Raw genomic sequence first — 20,190 nt, forward strand, 5'->3', positions numbered from 1 at the left:
GGTCATTTGTCACCTTTAACTGAATGCTTGTAATTAGTTTGCCTTTTAGCCCGTAGCCATTCCCACTTGTTTGCATGGTGCCGTGTGATAACATTAAATCACTCTCATCCTCATTCATCTGCATGTCTGATAATCAGGAGTGTATTTGCTTCTCACCTGCTGTCATTACACTTAACTCAGCCTCACCCGTCGATGACTTCGAGTTCAGAACTGAGCAGTTCTTACCGGTAAGATGGTTGTTTTGAACATTTGACGTCATTGCATTTCATTTGTTGATTTAAAGGGTTAGTTCACCCAAAAATGAAAATGCTGTCATTAATTAATCACCCTCATGTCGTTCCAAACCCGTAAGACCTTCGTTCATCTTCAGAACACAAATTAAGATATTTTTGATGAAATCTGAGAGCTCTCTGATCCCTCCATAGACAGCAATGTAATTGCCACTTTTCAAGGCCCAGTAAGGTATTAACGACATTGAAAACAATGTCACATGGACTATTTTAACAAAGCGCTACGGTAGAACGGCAGCTCACCATTGGCTAGCTCCTGCATCAGCATCACACGCATGCGTTGTGTTGCTCACGTGAACAGCATCGGCCAATGGTAAGCTGGTGTTCTGCCGTAGCGCTTTGTTAAAATTTCTGGTAAGTAAGGAAAAGTGGTAATTACATTGCTGTCTATGGAGGGGTTAGAAAGCTCTCGGATTTCGTTAAAAATATCTTAATGTGTGTTCCTGAAGATGAACGAAGGTCTTCCGGGTTTGGAACGACATCAGGGTGAGTAATTAATGACAGAATTTAATTTTTTTGGGTGAACTAACCCTTTAAAGGTCTTCATTAACACCTATTTTATTCCTCTTCAGTACTTGGAGTCTATTTTCAGCCTGTTGTTCCAGCTGTTGCAACAGGTCAATGAATGCGACAGCAAAATGCAAGTTCTTCACGTTATTTCTTGCGTCATCGAAAGAGTCAGCATCCAGGTGAGCTTCAGTCATCATGAGAGGTCAAATGAAGTCATCCGAACATAGAGGGTGTAATCTTTACCCCATGCTTTTCTATTTCAAATGCTAGTATTTGTTGTTTTTGCACACTGAAAGACACATATTGATGTTATGTCATTTACCAAACCAGTCTGACTGAGGACAAGGCCACAACCCGCTTAAATAACCGTAAGCTATTGCTTGAGCCTTGACTCGGAGCCATTTGATGAATGACAGTTATATTAGCCATACAAAGACTCGTGATTTAAGCTTTGTTATGTCAAACATGCATAAATTACAAAGGGTCGTGCCGTGTACAGCTTTCAGAAGTAACCTTCCGTGTCAATTTTGTGCAGCACAGGAGTTATTTAATGCCCTATTCAATAATTCCATGCTTCACGGTATATATTCAGCTTAAAGATTAGTCAAATGACCCGCATTTAATTATGAAAGTGTTTTCATTTTCATTCTTGTTTTCTTTTTTTGGCTCACACAAATCTGTGCTGTACCACCATAGGAGAAAAAAAATAAATGTTGTCAATATGAGCCCAGAAATGTAACTTTTGACACCTGACAGATCTATTTGACATACCGGTATTAGCCTCCCATTTTCTATTCACAACTTGTGGGGGAAAAAATGCTTTTCAATCAGACTCTGTCTCTAACTGCTTTTTTGCAAGTTCCTCATGCCACAGCTTAGCTAATTTCATCTTTTGTTAAAGCTTGCGTCACTCATGGTTTAAAATCTGAACTGGCTGTCACGTTTTAAAAGGCACATGGAGTGTTCTTAGCAGAAGCTTTTGAAAATCAGATCAAATCTTTGGGCGCAATTTTGAAATCTCTCCTAGTTTGCCTAGTTTCCTATTTTGAAAATGGGTTTTAGCCTGAGCAATCAAGTAGGTCTTTTTTTTTTTTTTAGATAAGAGTTCATTGTACTATGAAAACTTACTGTAACTTTCAGAACTCCGAACTTCCTCTAGAGTTTAAAAAGACTGTTTACTGAAATTTGAGCTTCAAAAATGTGCCTTCTGAAACGTGACCTTCAACAGCACAACAACACATTTTACATGTCGGTGATGCCTTGTTGGGTGATCAGAAATTCATAATGATTCATAATGGCGAGGTAAAGGAGAATTTATTAATCCTAAACACCAGAAGAACTAACAATATTAGAGTGAAACGTATGAGTTCCTGTTGTTTTCTTGTCTCTGCATATCTTTCTGAAGGATCCTAGTTTTAGGAATATGAAGCATTAAAAAAAAAAGTTTAGTTTAGGCTCTAATTCTCACGATTAAATATAGTTGCTTATTTGGCATGCATATTTCTAGGATATTGGATGTTTATTAGTGCTTATTATGTGGGTGTAACGGTACAAAAAACTTTTTTTTATTTTTTTATTAAACATTGGTTTAATACATAACTATAATATAACAACAGAGCCCAAATTAGCCTAAATTCAGTATTTTTAGATATAATAATCAACACTCAAATAACACATTGTATGCTATCGTGTAAACTAACACAACGTTTTTGCATTACTTCTAAATCAAATTATAAAAATATGTTTTCACTCCATTTCGTTGTTGAAATATAATCCTTTATACACAGTGGCTGTCATTTTCATGACAGATTAATTTAAACGCATTAAATAATCAAGACATCACTAACAGGTTAAGTAGAATATAATGAATATATAGGCTAATATAGAGCATATATTTAGTGAAAGAGTTTTCATTTCTCTAGTGGACTAGCCAGCTGTGGACACTGAATGACTTGCCTGAGGTAAATGTAATGCTACGTGACATTGTTTACAAGCTGTTTTATTGACGTCTTTCCACCCATGAAACACTGATTGAGTGATTACACAACAAATGAAACGTTTCAGTAAGTTGTAATGTATCCTCAACATACCGTCAGCTCAGCTGTTGATTCTTGTTTATTCTTTCACTAGGAAGAAATGATCGCGTTCACTCGCACGCCGCTGTTTAAACTGACACGCATATACAGTGATCTGTCACGTCAAATTAAAGAGCGTCAAAACGGCATTTATCGTATGAATTTCGTGATAAAATAGACCGAATACTTAATATGTTTGTGTGGGCACTCGGATTTAAGTATGTTCTGCATTTAAAACAAGCCTACTGTTAACTGTTAACCCTCTCGAGTAATCGGCTCTCTTTTTTTTCTTATCAGTGCCAAAGAGACTCAAATAACTCAAATAACTTTTATCATTCATACAAGTGTTATACATCATTATAATCTATTAAGTTTCAATTTTTTTGTGTGTACAGTCACAATAAAAACAAATTGTTGTGCTTTTTGCAAAATAAAGAAAACCCACATGATGCGCGATCTTCAGCCTCTCTCTCAAAGACGTTCATTCAGATAGTCTTCAGAAAATTACCTCTAGCTTAGTGAATACTTGCCTCACAAACATGAGACATATGTCTAAAGAAATGCTGAAATATCAGGGTTTAAACACTGTAAACCAAATCAAAAACGAATATTCTGTGTTTATGTAATCTGTTTGAAAGCGGAGAGATGTTAGTCGTTCCTGAGCGGCTCATTATACACTAATGCGACCACGCCCACGGAGCACGCACTCTATTGAGATTCAAATACTGAGGCTCCGGAGTCGACGCCCACACATCACATCACATATCAACTCAAACAAACACATCAAGTACTGCATTCTTACTTCAACTACATCGTTTTGAGACGCGTTTAATAATCTTGGAATAATTCTCCATGAAAAGCTGTTAATTTCTGAAAGCATCAGATTCCATTGCTGTGTGTAAGTAGGCAATGTTTACTCTGTTAGCATCTGTGAATATTAAACGCAAAAACCTGAGCGAGGACGCACTGAAGCTTTCTTTGTTTAAATTAGCTCAAAATTACTGTCAGATGTAAGTAATAACCTTGACATACTATACATAATTTAAAAGATTTAAGACTCAAGCTTCCATTTCACAGCAATAAAGCTTTTATTCACAAATGTTTGCTCAGATGCTATAAATATAGTACCAGTCAAACATATTTTTCTTCATATTGATGTTTAAATATAATAGGCTAATGTTATTTTTTTTATTTAATATCAAAGTTTGTTTTATCGAGTTAATATTGAGTTTTGTTTTGTAGAAAGTGAATGTTTTTGTTTTGTAGAAAGTGAATTGCTTTCTTTAAAGTGAATTTCGTTTTGTTTAAATTGTATCTTAATTTTAATTATTTTTTATTTAATTTTTTAGCATGAGACTACTTTCAAAAACAAAACCAAAAATGGTAAAAACATTTTTTGAAAAAATGCTCTTAGTATTTTTGTCTTGTTTCTAGTCTAAATATTTAAAGGTGAACTATGTAGGATTTTTGCAGTAAAATATCCAGAAACCACTAGGCCAGTGTTATATATTTTGTTCAGTTGAGTACTTAGAATATCCCAAATGTTTTCAACTATTTGTAAATCGTGAGAAAATTGCTATTTTAACCAAGGAGCCGGGACGTGTGAGCTATGCGTGTGAGGGAGTCGCCTGTCGATTGCGTCATATCTGCGCCACCCTCGGTCTCCGGTTTTATTCAGTGAAACACTTTACTCTCACTGCAATGTGAACAAGTGTCATAGCAGCCGCCGAGCGAACGTCATAACTTCCTTTTCAACACACTCAGATATATCTAATACGATAAACAGAGTTGCGTTACCTCAGACTCATGACTGGAAAAGAGGAAGTAGCGCCGGCAACCGTGTCATAATAAAAGTCCCACCGGCGACTATGCCATAATAACAGTCCCGCTCTTCAATCGCTCCTGTGGCCTTGCTCAGCTCCACAACACTCGTCCTGCTCTGCTTCACTACAGTAATGTTAATAATCGCATCCATGAACATGATTTCTGCCCGAGTCCTATCCTGACTGTTTTCCACCGGCTGTGAGGTGAAGACCACATGTCCCGAGATTCTGCGCTCAAACGTGCCGTCATCAAACTACGCCTTTGTTTTGAACAGGCGACCTCTAGTGGACGGAAAAGTTACATAGTGTAGCTTTAACCATTCTTAAATCAAGATGCATTTACTAGATAAGTACAAAACAGCTCAGACTCCTAGGGGTTAAAGATTGCATTCGTATCGTTCGGTACTCACGTGCACCGTTCCGGAAGTCCTGTACCGAAACGGTTCGGTACGAATACGTGTACCATTACACCCCTAGAGCTTATAAAGCACATATTAATGTCTTATTCTGTATTACCATATTTTACATCCCTTAATCCTGACCAATTCCTATTACCCAATACCTAAACTTAACAACTACCTTACTAACTATTAATTAGCAGTAATTAGGAAATTATAAAAAGTCAGAATAGTTAGTTAATAGTGAGAATTAGACCCTAATCTAAAGTGTGACTAAATATTCTTGTGAATATTTTCTCTGATTATTTCAGTCCAATTTTAAGGGAAGCCTGTTTCGGCGTCAAAGTAAAAAATAAAGGTAATTGTGAGAGAAAGTTTAATTAGAAAGTCGCATTGTCAGATATAAAGTTGCACTGTGAGATATAAAATCGCAATTAAAAGAAATAATACAACCTATTAAATCTGTTTCGGTCTCAGAGTTTAAAACATAAACCGTTAATTGCAACTTTATTTCTCCCATTTGCAAGATCTAAAGTTGTGTGAAATAAATTAGCAGTTAACATTTTGAGGCGGAAACGTCTTCAAAAGATTTAAATTGTTACTGCAGCACATTTCTGTTACTTATTTCATGTGGAAAGTAATTGTGTCTTAAAGGCACAGCAGGACAAACAAAACCCAAAACCTCTATGATATGATCTTTGTGAAGCCTATAGTTTTGTCATGCTGCGTCACTTACAGTGCAGACAGTGCTTAGTAGTATATTTAAATTTGAATCATATCAATTGGCAGATCATATCCAATTATTTTTATTTATGACTCATAAACCATGAAACCGAGATAGGCAAATACCGTCATCACTGGTTGGTGCATAGTGACAGACTGTTTGCAGCATATTGAAACTGTTTTCCTTTCAGCAGAAGAAAATGCTGATAAAGCATCAAAAGGCTAAAAACTTGAGAGCAAAAACAGTTTGGGTGTTTGCTAAACCACAGCATCCAATTACAATGTGAAAGCATTATATGCATTTTCTTGAATATAAAATATATTAGATATTTACATATGAAGTAAAGATGGTTGCAGAGATGACATTGGAAGCTTTGAGTTTTAGGAGTATATTTGTGCAAGATGTTTTGTTTCTTGTTTCTGGAAATGTAGAATGAAATGAGAAATGAAAAGGGTCTTTTAAAACCTGACCAGCACTTACTGTTTTGTTGAATGAGGTGATATGAAATAAATAATATGAATATATATTCATAAATAAAATATGAGGCTGGCACAGGTTGCGTTAGACAAAATGTGCAGAATTTTAAAAGCATTGACAGATAATAATTCAAAATGCTTTCTGACGTTTTGACAGATAAACGTACGGTATCTGCTCTTTTATGTTTCCCTACTTGAGAAACATTCCCACAGTAAAGGATGCTAATAGGGGTTAGAAGTGAAGAAAATAAAGTTTTAGGGCACCCCTGCAAAAAATAGACCGGGAAGTGAGGGAGGATTTAGCCTGAGTTTCAGAGTATAGTCCATAAGAATAATTCATGGAATATTGTTCATTAAATCAGGTACCAATTCGCTGGAAAACATTGCAAGAGCAGCATAAAAAGAAAAAGAAAAGTTTTATTATAGTGACTTTAAATATCACTTAAATAGCTAACGCAACGATATTGTACTGAATTACATGATTCAAAGAAATTTAAGAGAAAATATGGTAAACAATAAATAAATGTTATTATTGCTATTATTATTATCATCTGTTTAATTTTTAATTTTTTTAAATACATTTTATAAATATAAATTCAGATCATATTTTTAACACTGTATAATTGGGGCATAATAACAATATTGTATTGAACAATTACATGTTTCAGAGAAGTTCAAAGAAAAATAGGGTACAAATTATTTGTGATGATAATAATAATGGGGATGATGATAATAATATACAACTATTATTAAATGTTTTTTCATGTTATACATTTAATTTATAATTTGACATTATTGACTGATTATTTTTGACATAGTATAAATGGGTCATTTCATATATTGTTACCTATACGTTTCCCTCAATAAAGGATCATCATATTTGGGTGTCATTGCCATCAAAATGTTTAAAAAGTCCATAACTGTAATTGTCGATTGCAGTTTAAAAATTAATGGACAAGTATCATTAGAATTACCAGGTCGCCCCTGCTTTAAAATGTAACCACATTTTTAGAGGTTCATTGAAACTGACCTATTTTCTGATTTTTCTTTTAATTCATCTCAAGCATTCAGGCTCGAAACAAACTTTTTGTGTGTGTGCGCTCCTTTGCAATTGAGATCAGTGCTTTACTTTTTCCCTCCCCTCTTCTAGATTCGACCGTACGTGGGCTGCTTGGTTCAGTACCTTCCTCTTCTTTGGAAGCAGTCAGAAGAACACAACATGCTCCGCTGTGCCATTCTCACTACCCTCATCCATCTCGTACAGGTATGGCATACCCACGGGGCCAAGAATGAAACCGATAACGAGCCTTTGAAACGTTCAGGTCGGGTGTTTAGCATTCTGTTTGTGTTTCAAGTGCTCGCTTGGACGTGTTGTGCGTACCATCACCGATTGGGAGGGGGTGCCTGATTTTCACCGTCATCGTCTGTTGATATGAACAAATGCCCTCCAGCCCTGCTGAGCACTTCTCTGGTTTTCTAGTTTTGCAGAAGACTTTTATTTTAGTACGATACACTTCATCCCTTCCTGCTGTGAGTGTATGAACAAACATGCGGACAGGGGGTTGTTATGGATGGGTGTATTTGAAAATTGCCACAGTGCTTCTCCATCTTCCTCCACATGGGATCCTGCAAGCTGCTCATTTCATCCTTTTTTTTTCTTTTACTCTGTGCATCAGGAGCAGTTTCTGTGTCACTCTGGCCCCTGAGGAGATGAGTGACACTCACATTTAAACCATCCAGAGGCTGCGTTAGCAGCATATCTTGAGTTTGCTGTAACTGAATGCTCTTTTGAGCCACACTTTGCTGATGCAGGAACACCCCTTTTCACACTTATTTGTGACATTTAAAAAAAACAAACTATAATGACTAAATGGATACTGGGTTATGCATACTGCATACTGGGTTGTGTGGGTTGGTCTAAGTGTACATTTACTCAACAACAATGTACTCAAAATTGAAAAGTTTTTCCTTTGTGTTTTTCGCATACAGACGACAACTTTGTCAAAACGATCCCCGTTCACACAAATCCATGAAAACAGCTAAAAATGCTGTATTATGCTGCCAGGCCAGTAGTTGACAAGGTTACTTTGTAAAGAAACATTACAAGCCTATAGACTGAACACGTAATACACCCACGCATGACGTCACTGTTTTCACATTCTCGTTGTTGTAGTTTACACAGACGCGATAATGGTTTGTTTTCAAAAACTTGCACTTTGAATCCTGTTTTCAAAAGTTTGCGTTTTTCAGACCCCCAAAACGCCAATGTCATGTAAATGAACAGCTAAAACGCATAAAAACATCTTTGTTTTTAGTTGAAAAGGTAGGCATGTAAACAGCACCTGAGCTCTTAATGTTGAGTTTTGGTTCTTTTGGCCAAACCTCCTCCTCAAAGCAGGAGTTGTCACACAGCCAGACTTTGGACTAAACCTCTAATGTTCAATATCTACATTGTAAGTTTTTTTTGGCCTGGAAGACACTATATGATTGACATGTAAAGCAAAATTATTAATTTATTTTATTTTACATGTCATTAGAGAGGAATTTGTCTGTAATATACTGTTTATTTAAATAATTGTATATATATTTTTTTTAGATATTTATTTAAATTCTTTATAGTTAATTTGTCAATAATTACATTAAATAATGGCAAATAATGACTTAATATTGAATTGATATTACTAATTACCATTTATTTATGGAAAAGAATATTGGCCATTTATTTATAATATTTATTAACGAATTAATTATTTAATTATAAAAATGAATTTCAATAATGGCACATTTAAATCATTTAATTAATTTAAATTATGGTGAATTTAAATAATAAATCAAATTGAGGAAATGGATTGATTCAAATCTCAATGGCGAGTTTTGGTTATTTTGGCCAAAATTGGGTCTCGCATAACCAGACTTTTGACTAAAAGGCAAAAATTCAGTGTCCACATTGCATCTTGTTTTGGCCAGGAAGACACTATATCAGGGTACCCGCGGGATCTTAAAAAGTCTTAAATGTCTTTAAATTTCAAAATCAAAATTTTAGGCCTTAAAAAGCCTTAAATTCGCTGAAGTATTGAGTTCTAGGTCTTAAATAATTTTTAACGGGTCTTAATTTTCCTACGTCCATCTAACGCTACCTCTTGCTCATTGAAATGCTCCCGCAGCGTTTTAGAGTGTGTGTGTGTGTGTGTGTGTGTGTGTGTGTGTGTGTGTGTTGTAGTTCGTTCTTTCGCTAGTCCAACTATAGTTCGCTGTTTTACAACTACAAATGAGACCAGCATGCATCTTATATTGCAGCCAATCAGCTTTCATGTTATTGGCGCGAGGCTCTTTGGATTGTACCACAGACGCATCAAACAAATTTTATTCTTCAGCTTCAGTTCTCCAGTTCTTCCAGTTCACGCGATCGTGAAAGCAAAGGCGAATCTTTCTCACCTGCCATCTCGCATAATGACCAAATAAAATTGATATTCCCGATAGCACTAAAAAAGCGATGTAAACCCCGAACTGATTCGCTACTGACACACAGGGACCGATGTCAGACTGGCACCGGATTATGTGCTCGCGTTTGCCGCCTGTCAGCGCTCGCGCGAGTGTACGTTACCGAATCTAGGCGCATTACTGAAGGTCTTAAAGTGAAAGCAACCCACTGTCTTTGTAGTTAATATTAATTAAACAACAACAACGGGGAAAAACAAACAGTAGCCTACTAAACTAAAGCACTGTTTGTATCTGTATATTTAAGTTGTACTTATTTGTCCTATTGTCAAACAAGATTCATGCATTTTCTGTGCATCTGACATAATGATATGGTAAATGTGGCATCCTAATTATGGGAAGAAAAAAAAAACATGCACATTTCTGAAAATGACCATCACCACAAAATCAGTAATTTTGATCTAAAAAAAATTATTAATAAAATATATATAGTACACATACATGCATGCATGCATACATGCAGACACACACACTCTCCCACTCCCACTCTCACTCTACCGGTCAAAAGTTTGAGAATGGTATTTAAAGAAGTCTCTTCTGCTCACCAAGGCTGCATTTATTAACTTTTTTTATATTTGAATATGCAATTTATTTCTGTGATTCAAAGCTGAATTTTCAGCATCATTACTCCAGACTTTAGAGTCACATAATCCTTCAAAAAAACTTTTTTTTTACTTTCTATTTCAGATAAATGCTGTTCTTTAGAACTTTCTATTTATCAAAGAATCCTAAAAAAAATTTTTTTACACAACTGTTTTCAACACTGATACTAATCATAAATGTTTGTTGATCATCAAATCCTCATATGAGAATGATTAGTGAAGGATCATGTGACACTGAAGACTGGAGTAATGATGATAAATTCAGCTTTGATCACATGAATAAATGACACTTTACTATATATTCACATAGAAAACAGTTACAACAGAACTGTCACAATATTACAGATTTTTTGTATTTTTAATAACATAAATGCAGCATTGGTGAGCAGAAGAGACTTCTGTAAAAACATTAAAAAGTCTTACCGTTCTCAAACTTTTGACCGGTAGTGTGTTTGTATATTAATCCTGATGGGATTGAGCTATGAGGAAGTGCAAGTTTACTAATACTTTGTTCAATTTTAATAAATTAATTTGCTTTGCAAGTCATTTTGTGATTCTGCATTTCCTTTTGTACGTTTTTTTAATTGCGTTATATTTAATTAAATTTAATTCATAATGGTCTTAAAAAGGTCTTAAAAAGTCTTAAATTTGACTTGGTGAAACCTGCAGATACCCTGTATATGACTGACATACTCTATAAAGCAACAAATGCTTTGTCGTTATAGACAGATTTGTCTAAAAAATACTCTGATCATTTGTATAATTATTATTTGAATTTATTTAATTAGTTAAATTTAAATAATTAAGAAATGCATTAAATAATGACAAAATATTAAATGACATTCATTATCAATTATTTAATTATTAAAAAAAGTTTACCATTTATTTATTATATTTATTTGCAATTACTTGAATGAATTTTTCAAAAATGGCACATTTAAGTTTTTCTGTTATTAACAAAAAATTTACAATTATTTATTAAAAAAATTGAATTATATATATATATATATATATATATATATATATATATATATATATATATATATATATATATATATATATATATATATATATATATATATATATATATATATATATATATATATATATATATATATATTATAATGAATTTGATTAATAAAGCATATTGAGCTCCCTTGCCCAGTTATTTTTCATTTTTTAAATGTCCTGAGCAGCCTGGATTTGACCTTTCATTTCACCTCTTCTCTGTGTACACATTTTTAGTTATACTTGCGTGGAACAAAGATAATGTTACATTTTGAGTTAATTTCATAAATATTCCCCTGAGGAGAGTTATTGAGCAATCATCAGCTTAAATAAGCTGTTCTTTGTCTTTGAAAGTGCTCTTTGCTTCAGTAACCACATCCTGCATATTAGCATTTCTCGCTCACGTTAAAGACCCTTCATTACAGCGTCTTCAGTTCTTGTAAATCACAGGCACATGAATCAGTCTAAAAGATCGCCCAAGGCTTGGCTGAAATTTGCATACTTCCAAAAATCCAAAACTTGTGCCAGCTTAGTTGACCAGCACTCATTAATCTTTTTTTTTTTTTTTTGCTTAAGTCCTTAGATTTGCATATTGAAATGCCAGCAGTCCTTCAGGAAACTATCTATTGTGTGCATATCTCACCACCCGCCATCAACAGTTTGCTATTAACCTTGCATTTATTTGTGTTTTCTGTGGCCTCCTCTGCCAGCCATATGGTATCACAGCTGCTGCTCTTCAGCCTGGCACAGAATGCTGAGGAGACAATATTACCAGTGAACATTCAAAGTCAATCATCCCTAAATGGCCCCATCATGGGTCCATCCCCAAAAGCATATTTCTGACAGATGCTCCAAAAATGGATGCTCTCTTTACTGCACATTTGGATATGATTTGTTGACCTGCAGAGCCTAAATTGCCTCGGCACATGCTGTGGCCGGCAAAATTGGCTGTTGTTATGGATGGTGCTTTGGGATGTTTGTAAAAAAAATTGGTAAACTTCAACGTTATTTGTGTGTGAACTAGTTGGATTTTTTTGAGTAAATGAGTCTATAATTGTTATTTAATAGACTAAATAAACTCTAAACTTTTACTCTATAATTTGTATTGTATTATATCAGGGGTTGCCAGACAATTTCCAACACATCTGTCTGTAATTTTCAAGTAATCCTGAACACCTTAATTAACTGGTTCCGGTGTGTATGCTGGAAGATGGTTCTCCAAGAGCAGGGTTGACTACCCCTGGTATCCACCTTATTTTTCAAAACGGATGTAGCTATTTTCTCTCAATGTGTGAGACTTCTCTATTAGGTGGAAACCTTGTATCTCCAAAAACTCACTTTTCAGAAAAAGGGAAAAACTGTTTTCTCATGTTATTAAAGACCAAGTGCTTCACACAGGCTATTTAAGACAGTATTGCTATGACTCGATGACAAATTCTAGACTCTAGACACTCAATACATATAAGACATTAGCCTTTATATATATTATTATATTATAGTCATGGCTTGACATTCACTTTTTTACTAGCCACTCAGCATTTTCACTGGGCAAAATGTTGTTGTTGGGAAATTTGTTGCTGGCTCTATGTAAATGACAACTGTACACATCCAAGTCAAGTCCACATGAAATGCATAACATGACATGTCATCAAATAGTCCTATTTAACTCCGATAAGATTGTGTAGAGCTCCTTAATCAGAGAAACACTAATAGTTTCTTGTCTGAAAAAAAAAATCTGATTATTTGGTGTAAATATAATTTATTCTCAAGTAATATTCTCATCAGTGTTCTATCAGCTATGACATATTTAAATTTTACATATTTACGTACGAGCCCATACAGTAGCCAAATTTGTGGGTGTCCTTGGCTTCTGTTTGTTGTTTTTCATCATTGGCCCATTGACAGTAACAAAGCTTCACCTGGATCCTACGGATGGTACAGTTCTACCATCTCTGAGCCCCCCTAGAGCTCTGCATCTGTGATTTTGATGGACAGCTCAGAATCAGCAGACCGTCGAAGGCAGTCATGCCCTGAACTTAAGAGCCCTTTGCGGTGGTCTATGTGATGAGCCCTCATCAGTCAGAGGCTGAGTGGGCATATCTCACCCAGGGGAGAGCGAGGCTGCTCTCAAGACCAGGCCCTTGAAAGAACCCAGAAAACACAAAGCCGCTGGTGTATTCCTCAGATTCCCTTACTCGAGAGCATGGGAAGCTGACACAATATCACACCTGCCGCTATTCAGATAGAAAATGATGTTTTGTGCTTGGCTGTAAGATGCAATGGAACTAATTTTGGCAGCGCTCCATATCTTGACAACCTGTTATCACATTTTTATCTGAATACAAATGTTTTTTTGGCTGCATCTTCATTGCACAACTGTTATGAATGTATAACACAGCCTAGTGTTCAGGGCTTTTAAAATTTCACACTTTAAAAGACATTTTTAAATCATGAACTGGCCTTTTAAAAATAAATTATACTGTTGTCTGAGGTGGACTAATGACGTTTGCGTGGTTTTTACATTCAAAAACATCATAATGAATAAGTAATAGGCTATTTTCTGCCTTGGTTTTGAGGCTCTCTGAAAAACGCTCTGTTTTGATGGACATGCCGCACTGAAAACTTGGAAGTAAACGCCCACGGCTAGGATTGTATAAAATACGCATATTTAATGAGTTTCAGCTCCCCTCAGTACATGTGGAAATTGTTTTGAAATCGTCAGGAGAAACAATGATTTATCTCTCATCCACCCGTAATTGATTGGAATGTTATTTCTGTATTACTTGGCCGGCCCGATCATCAGTGAATATAACTGCGAATTACGTGAATTACGTGTGTGAATCACGAATTAACCAATAACACCTTCTCCAACCTGTGACAGCGTGCTAAGGTATGTAATCAATAGATATCAAACGATCTGTAACATTACAATACTAACACATATAAAAAAACATGTTTTACTCATGTGTTGCACCATTCCTGTCGGATCCAATATGGAAGGCACAGCATTGTGTTTTAATCTCAATATGTCTGCAAATCCAGTCTTGACCTGTATCTTGTTTACAATCGATTCTGCGGTGAAATGAAGCGAACAAACGCGCAATGTCTTACGCACATGAGCTGGAACCGGCATGTTTATTTTTTGGTAGCGCGACCCGTTTAGCTCTACGAGTCGGTGGGCAGGCTTGAGGCGGCGCTTCTGCATTCTATGACTTCAGTGGTCAACATATTCTGAGATTTTCTGGGCCTGGTGTCAATAAAAGCTTTTCTTTGACTAGCAAGGACGTTTTCAGCTCTGAAACTTACAGGATATTCTTATATCACGATGAACTTTTATATATCAAAGGCTCAAAGGAAAGTTGATTTCTCAATTCATCACCCCTTTAAAATGCAATTCTGAATCAGAAAAATTGAGTGATCAGTTTTTCCCTGGTATGATTGGTTGACTTGTTTTTTTTTTTTATGCGTTGTCCAGGGGCTGGGAGCGGAAAGCAAGAATCTTTATCCCTTCCTCCTACCTGTTATCCAGCTCAGCACAGATGTTTCGCAGCCCCCTCATGTTTACCTGCTGGAAGATGGTTTGGAGCTCTGGTAAGTCTCCAAAAATGTTTCTGAGCCAAAGGTTTAATCTAGGAATAAAAGTTTCTACACCCTTCCAGTCAAAAGTCTGGACATCTCTGACTGATTTAGGCTTAGATGATTACGCTGTAATGGTTGAGATGGTTTTGAAGACAAATATGAATTGTGCTTATGGCATTTTAAAACCATTTTATTGCCTCTATGGTGAAAGAAAAGCAGTCGACAAGTGTCAATATACAGTCAGTACCCTTTACGCAGCTTAAGTGAAAAGAACATGGCATGTTGGTTGAGAGTCTGCTGAGCTGTAACATTTTTTATTTGTTTACTTCTTCCAAACTTCCATTTCTGTTATTTCATAGTTTTGACTATTATTGTAAAATATGGAAAATAGTAATTAATACAGCTGAAAATATATCAGTGATGATCAGTCAGATTGCAGTCAGAGTCAAAATTCCCTAAACACTATAACGACAGCAGATGTTTTGTTTATAATTTTATATATTCAAAAGATGTGTGTGTGGCACTGTGCCTGATTTTTATTTATTCATTTATTTTTTGTTTAGTTAATTTGTGCACAGGCAATAATGAAGACGCAGACAAGGGTGAGGAGAAAGAGCAAAGTTTTTTTCGTACAAGTTTTCCAAGTTTGGAGTATAACAGCTCACTGTCCCTCCACTGACTGACTTCCATATTCACTGAGTGACCAACTACCGGCATGTAAAATCATTCGAGTGACTCCCATCAGCACAGAATTGTGACAAATGTTCCCACTAAAGCTAAGCAGGGCTGAGCCCGGTCAGTACCTGAATGGGAAACCTCCTGGGAAAACTAGGTAGCTGCTGGAAGAGGTGGTATTGAGGCCAGCTCAGGGTGTTCACCTTGTGGTCTGTGTAGGTCCTAATGATGGGGACACTATACTGTAACAAACACCGTCCTTCGGATGAGATATTAAACCGAGGTCCTGACTCTCTGTGGTCATTAAAAATCCCAGGAAAAAGAGTAGGGGTGTAACCCCGGCATCCTGGCCAAATTTGCCCAGTGGCTTCTGTCCATCATGGTCTCCTAATCATCCCCACATACTGATCTCCTCTCCACCATTGCATCATTCAGGTGGATGCTGCACCTTTAATGGTGGTTGAGGAGATTCCCCCCTTCTATATTTAAAGCACCTTGAGTACCCAGAAAAGCGCCATATAAATGTAACGCATTATAATTATAGAGTGCCGTGAAAGTCGCATACATTTCGATATGACTGTTCAGACTGAGGTCGCATTGCAAAACATTAGACCTGTATCTAATTTAGGGCCACATATGGAAGTGGCCCAAATCAGAATAAAAAAAAGATCAGATTCCATTCAAGTGTTCTTGAATTTGGGCCACTTTTGCCTGCAGTCTGAACATAGCCTAGTTGGCGCTGTCCCTGCCCCTGCTCTAGCACTCAGGGCATGGTACATATCGTTGATCTGATCAAGTTCAATGCACCAAAGCTTTATAGATATAGCAGTTTACAATAAAATCCAAAATGGCCAACAGGCAATTACGGTTGAATATGACAGGTCATTGTACTTCGTATAACCTAAGGAATCTCTAGAGGTTTGACTTTAGGCTATATCATTAGAAAAGTTATTGACAAATTAAACAATTAGTAGAATTTTCTTAACTTCACAGACAGCTTTAAACCCTCAGATGTTGTTTAAGTAGGTGAAAGCATTACTAAGATTCAGCCTCATATCTTTTTTGTCTTCGAAATAGGACGTAATGCTGAAATAAAGTAGCAAACCAACAGGTAGCAATAAAGTTCACAATATTGGATGATCGCTTTAGTGGAGACTGAAAAGACCACCAAAGGCCAGGCGTCAAAAGTTATAAGAGAATGAAAAGTCAAACTTTGAGTGGGTCAGAGCACTGTTCTCCAGCAGTAGGCTGTCATAGATCAATACAAAATGAGACCAATAAGTAGTGTGTCCACTGTCTAAATTCTACTGGTAGTGTTTACATTATATTCTCACTTTTGTCTCTTGAAGCCCGTGGTTTATCTATGCTCTCTGTATATTACTCATTCTCAGTATTCCATATCCCTATACTGTCACAAATTTATTCTATGTCTGTCTCTATCTATATATCAGCAGGATCCTACATCTGATCTGATCTCAATTTACTGCAGGAGTGATTTTATCTCATCTCACACTTTTTCTACATTGGTTGAGACTGAATTCTGTAATATGCGGAATGAGGAATTGTATTTAATTTTATATTAGTGCAGTCAATCGATTTTTAAAAAATTGAGACGATTAATCACAATATATTTATTTGATTTAATCAAGATTAAAAACACTTACGTTTTTAATATATTTTATAACGTAATAATTTCACAGTTAATCTCCAAATTAATGTAGAAACAACATAAAGACAGTATATTTTATATTTTTGTTATAATGGGATCTTATTATGAATGAAGGCCAGTAGCACTGATACTAATACAGCTACTGATGCCCCCCCCAAATTTAAACCTTGATTAGAGCCAATACTTATTTATATGAAATCCTCACATAAACCTAAAATAAATATAATACTTACATGTGCCATGTAATATATATATATATATATATAAATTGAATAATGTTATCAAACAGTCTGCACTGCATAAATTATAAAATAAATATAGATGAATTCTTATTAAAGCTTAAAAATTTCTTTAATCAAGAGCAGTGAGTAATTTTCTCTGTTACCTTTGTTCTTTGATTAACAGACAGCATTAGTGGCTACTGTTACTTTAAGACCTGCCGCTGCTGCACATGACGCGGATCTCACTCGACTCACTCTGTTTATTTAAGACTTTATTTATCTCATTTAAATCTGCTCTTATGACAAATCTGACATTTTGGCATAATTGGGTGTTACTGTTTGTTCAAGTACCGATTCTTTCCGATAACAGCCGAGCTTGTAGACGCGTGCACACACACACACTTTGAATTCACTATACGTTCGTGTTGTTTACATTTTATGCACTTACGAGCCGATTGCCAACAAAACAGACATTTGATGCAGTTTCACTCTCCACCTGCGGTTTCAATTCATTACCGGGAACAAACAAACAAACACACTTGCAGAACTCCGTTGCTGCTCCAGAAAAACAAACTGCATCCGCTGTTTCCTTAACGCTGGGTTATTTGGGAAGCTGAACATGGTTATCTTTCCCTCACAAACAAAAACGAAGTGAAGTGTTTCTTTAGTGACATTGTGGATTTTGTGGTCTTAAAGCAAAATGACAGCGCTGCCGAACGCAGCTCGTTGACGGGCACACGCTCTTGCTCATTCTGGTTGATGTGCGCATGCTCACCCCTCATTCGGGAGAAATGCCCATACAAGAAGTCATACAGGGACCATACTCGAAAAAAAAAATTCTGAAACTTATTCGAATCCTGAAGGAGTGTATTTGGTCATATGTCCAACTCGTTTTTTGAAATTTTGGCCATGTCACACATTTTATTCTACTCTTTAACAGTGTAAATAAGGCACAATGCATGAAATAGCAATAGACCCCCCTTTAAATATTTGCATGCGTTAAACTGAAAAAAATTAATTGCATGCATTAACACGTTAAAGTTGCACTATTTATTTAAAAAAAAAAATCAGATTCTAGTGTTTATTTCACCTAAAGCACCACATGTATTTGACGTCATATTTCACACACCATAGTGCATACCAAGTTCAAATCTGTCATAAAATGCTCCAAAAACCACATTTGACTCATGTGGCTGTTTCACCTCTATACTCCACGCTGTTCAGCGATGCCAGTGGAGAGGGAAGCTCAGAATAACGCGGCACATACTCTCCACAGGCTCTTATGCTGTTTTGTGCGCCGCATGAGTTCTACTGTGCAGCTGGCCACTGTGGTGAACATAAGGGGAGGACAAATTTCCAGCTTTCTGTCAGCTCTCTTCATACTGCTAGCTTGCTGCTCACCATTGTAGAAGAAAGTTGACTAGTGGCATCCGGTTGATCTGCTGTCTGCGCCTGAAACCCTGCCCACTTGCGGGAAAGCTGCCGTAAGCACTCGAGACAACACTGGTGGGCACGTACTAATGATGGCACCAGATTGTTTGCGGGATGAGAGGATAAAGGTCGGGGCAGGAGATAGTCGGTTCGGCCCCATTCTGCAGTGGATTATCAGTGAATCCCAGTTGTCTCGGATGAAAGTTTGTAAAACTATCCGGTGTAAAATATAAAATGATCACGGCAAAGGCAGGTGTTGGTGGTGATCAAGGTAGCTGTTCACAAAATGAATCCACCTCTTCTTGATATCATCGATTTTGTTTAATAAGCTCATTTGTAATTTATCGCAACTAGGTAATATGCATTTACGTGAATAAGGCATAACTAGCTAGCTAACTGTAGGCTGTAGGAACTAACGGTACTGACAGTAACTCGCGATTGAGCGGGCGAACTGTTGCAAATGTGCTCTAGTTATTATAGTGTTAGGCTATGGGCCATTTTAGAATTGTCTTTATAGGGACTGTTTAATTTAGTGATTCCTCTGGGTACGGCTAAAGGTAGTAGGCTAACTAATAGTGTGTGTAAAGTACACATTTCTATACTTTCAAGTTGTTTCAAACTTCTTAAAATTCTTAAAGCTTGAATTTTCTCTTCAAAAATGTAATTTTGCCTTTCTGCTTTTTGTTTGCCATCTCATTATTACTTTAATTTTGAATTGCGTATAACTGTGAAAAAGTGGGTATTTCCTTTCTTGACCATGTTTTATTAACATTATCAATGTAAAATATCACATGGTTTTTTTATGGGTTGAGATTTACCCAATTCATGACTGAGGATATAAATGTAACATTGCTGCTTTGTTCAAGACATTCCTAACCTCAGGAATACAGCTAAAGCATTGCACTTGTATTAACTGCCCTCAATCTAAATGGGATCCCAGTTAGTGGCTGTGTCCTTCCTGTCAACCACTGACACACGTAATGCTTAAAAGATTTGTGTGACAAATTGCCTGTCCAGATCCGAATGATAGCATGAATCATTGGAGTTGTGCCTGGGAGGAACCGAGCCAACACTTTTTTTTATGCAAGTGTCCCATATTACACTTAGCCGTGCTGTCAAGCGACAAGACAATGCTGAGTCAGGATAAATCTTATGCATAAATTAATTTATCTTCAGCTCTGGGTTTTAAACCGCATGTCCTACATTCCGCT

The 20,190-nt window shown here is 36.2% G+C and overlaps 1 protein-coding gene across 1 annotated transcript in view; it reads left to right on the forward strand.

Annotated features, from left to right (window-relative positions):
- ipo11 (importin 11) overlaps positions 1-20,190 on the forward strand; it is a 232,764-nt gene that overhangs the window by 122,708 nt on the left and 89,866 nt on the right. Inside the window, exons 18-21 of the mRNA XM_079826503.1 lie at positions 187-227; positions 863-979; positions 7,447-7,560; positions 14,880-14,995. Of these exons, the coding sequence (XP_079682629.1) occupies positions 187-227; positions 863-979; positions 7,447-7,560; positions 14,880-14,995 (388 nt within the window). The remainder of the gene's footprint in view (positions 1-186; positions 228-862; positions 980-7,446; positions 7,561-14,879; positions 14,996-20,190) is intronic.

The sequence above is a fragment of the Gobio gobio genome (genome assembly GCF_949357685.1).
Source record: "Gobio gobio genome assembly, chromosome: 10".
Lineage (NCBI taxonomy): Eukaryota > Metazoa > Chordata > Actinopteri > Cypriniformes > Gobionidae > Gobio > Gobio gobio.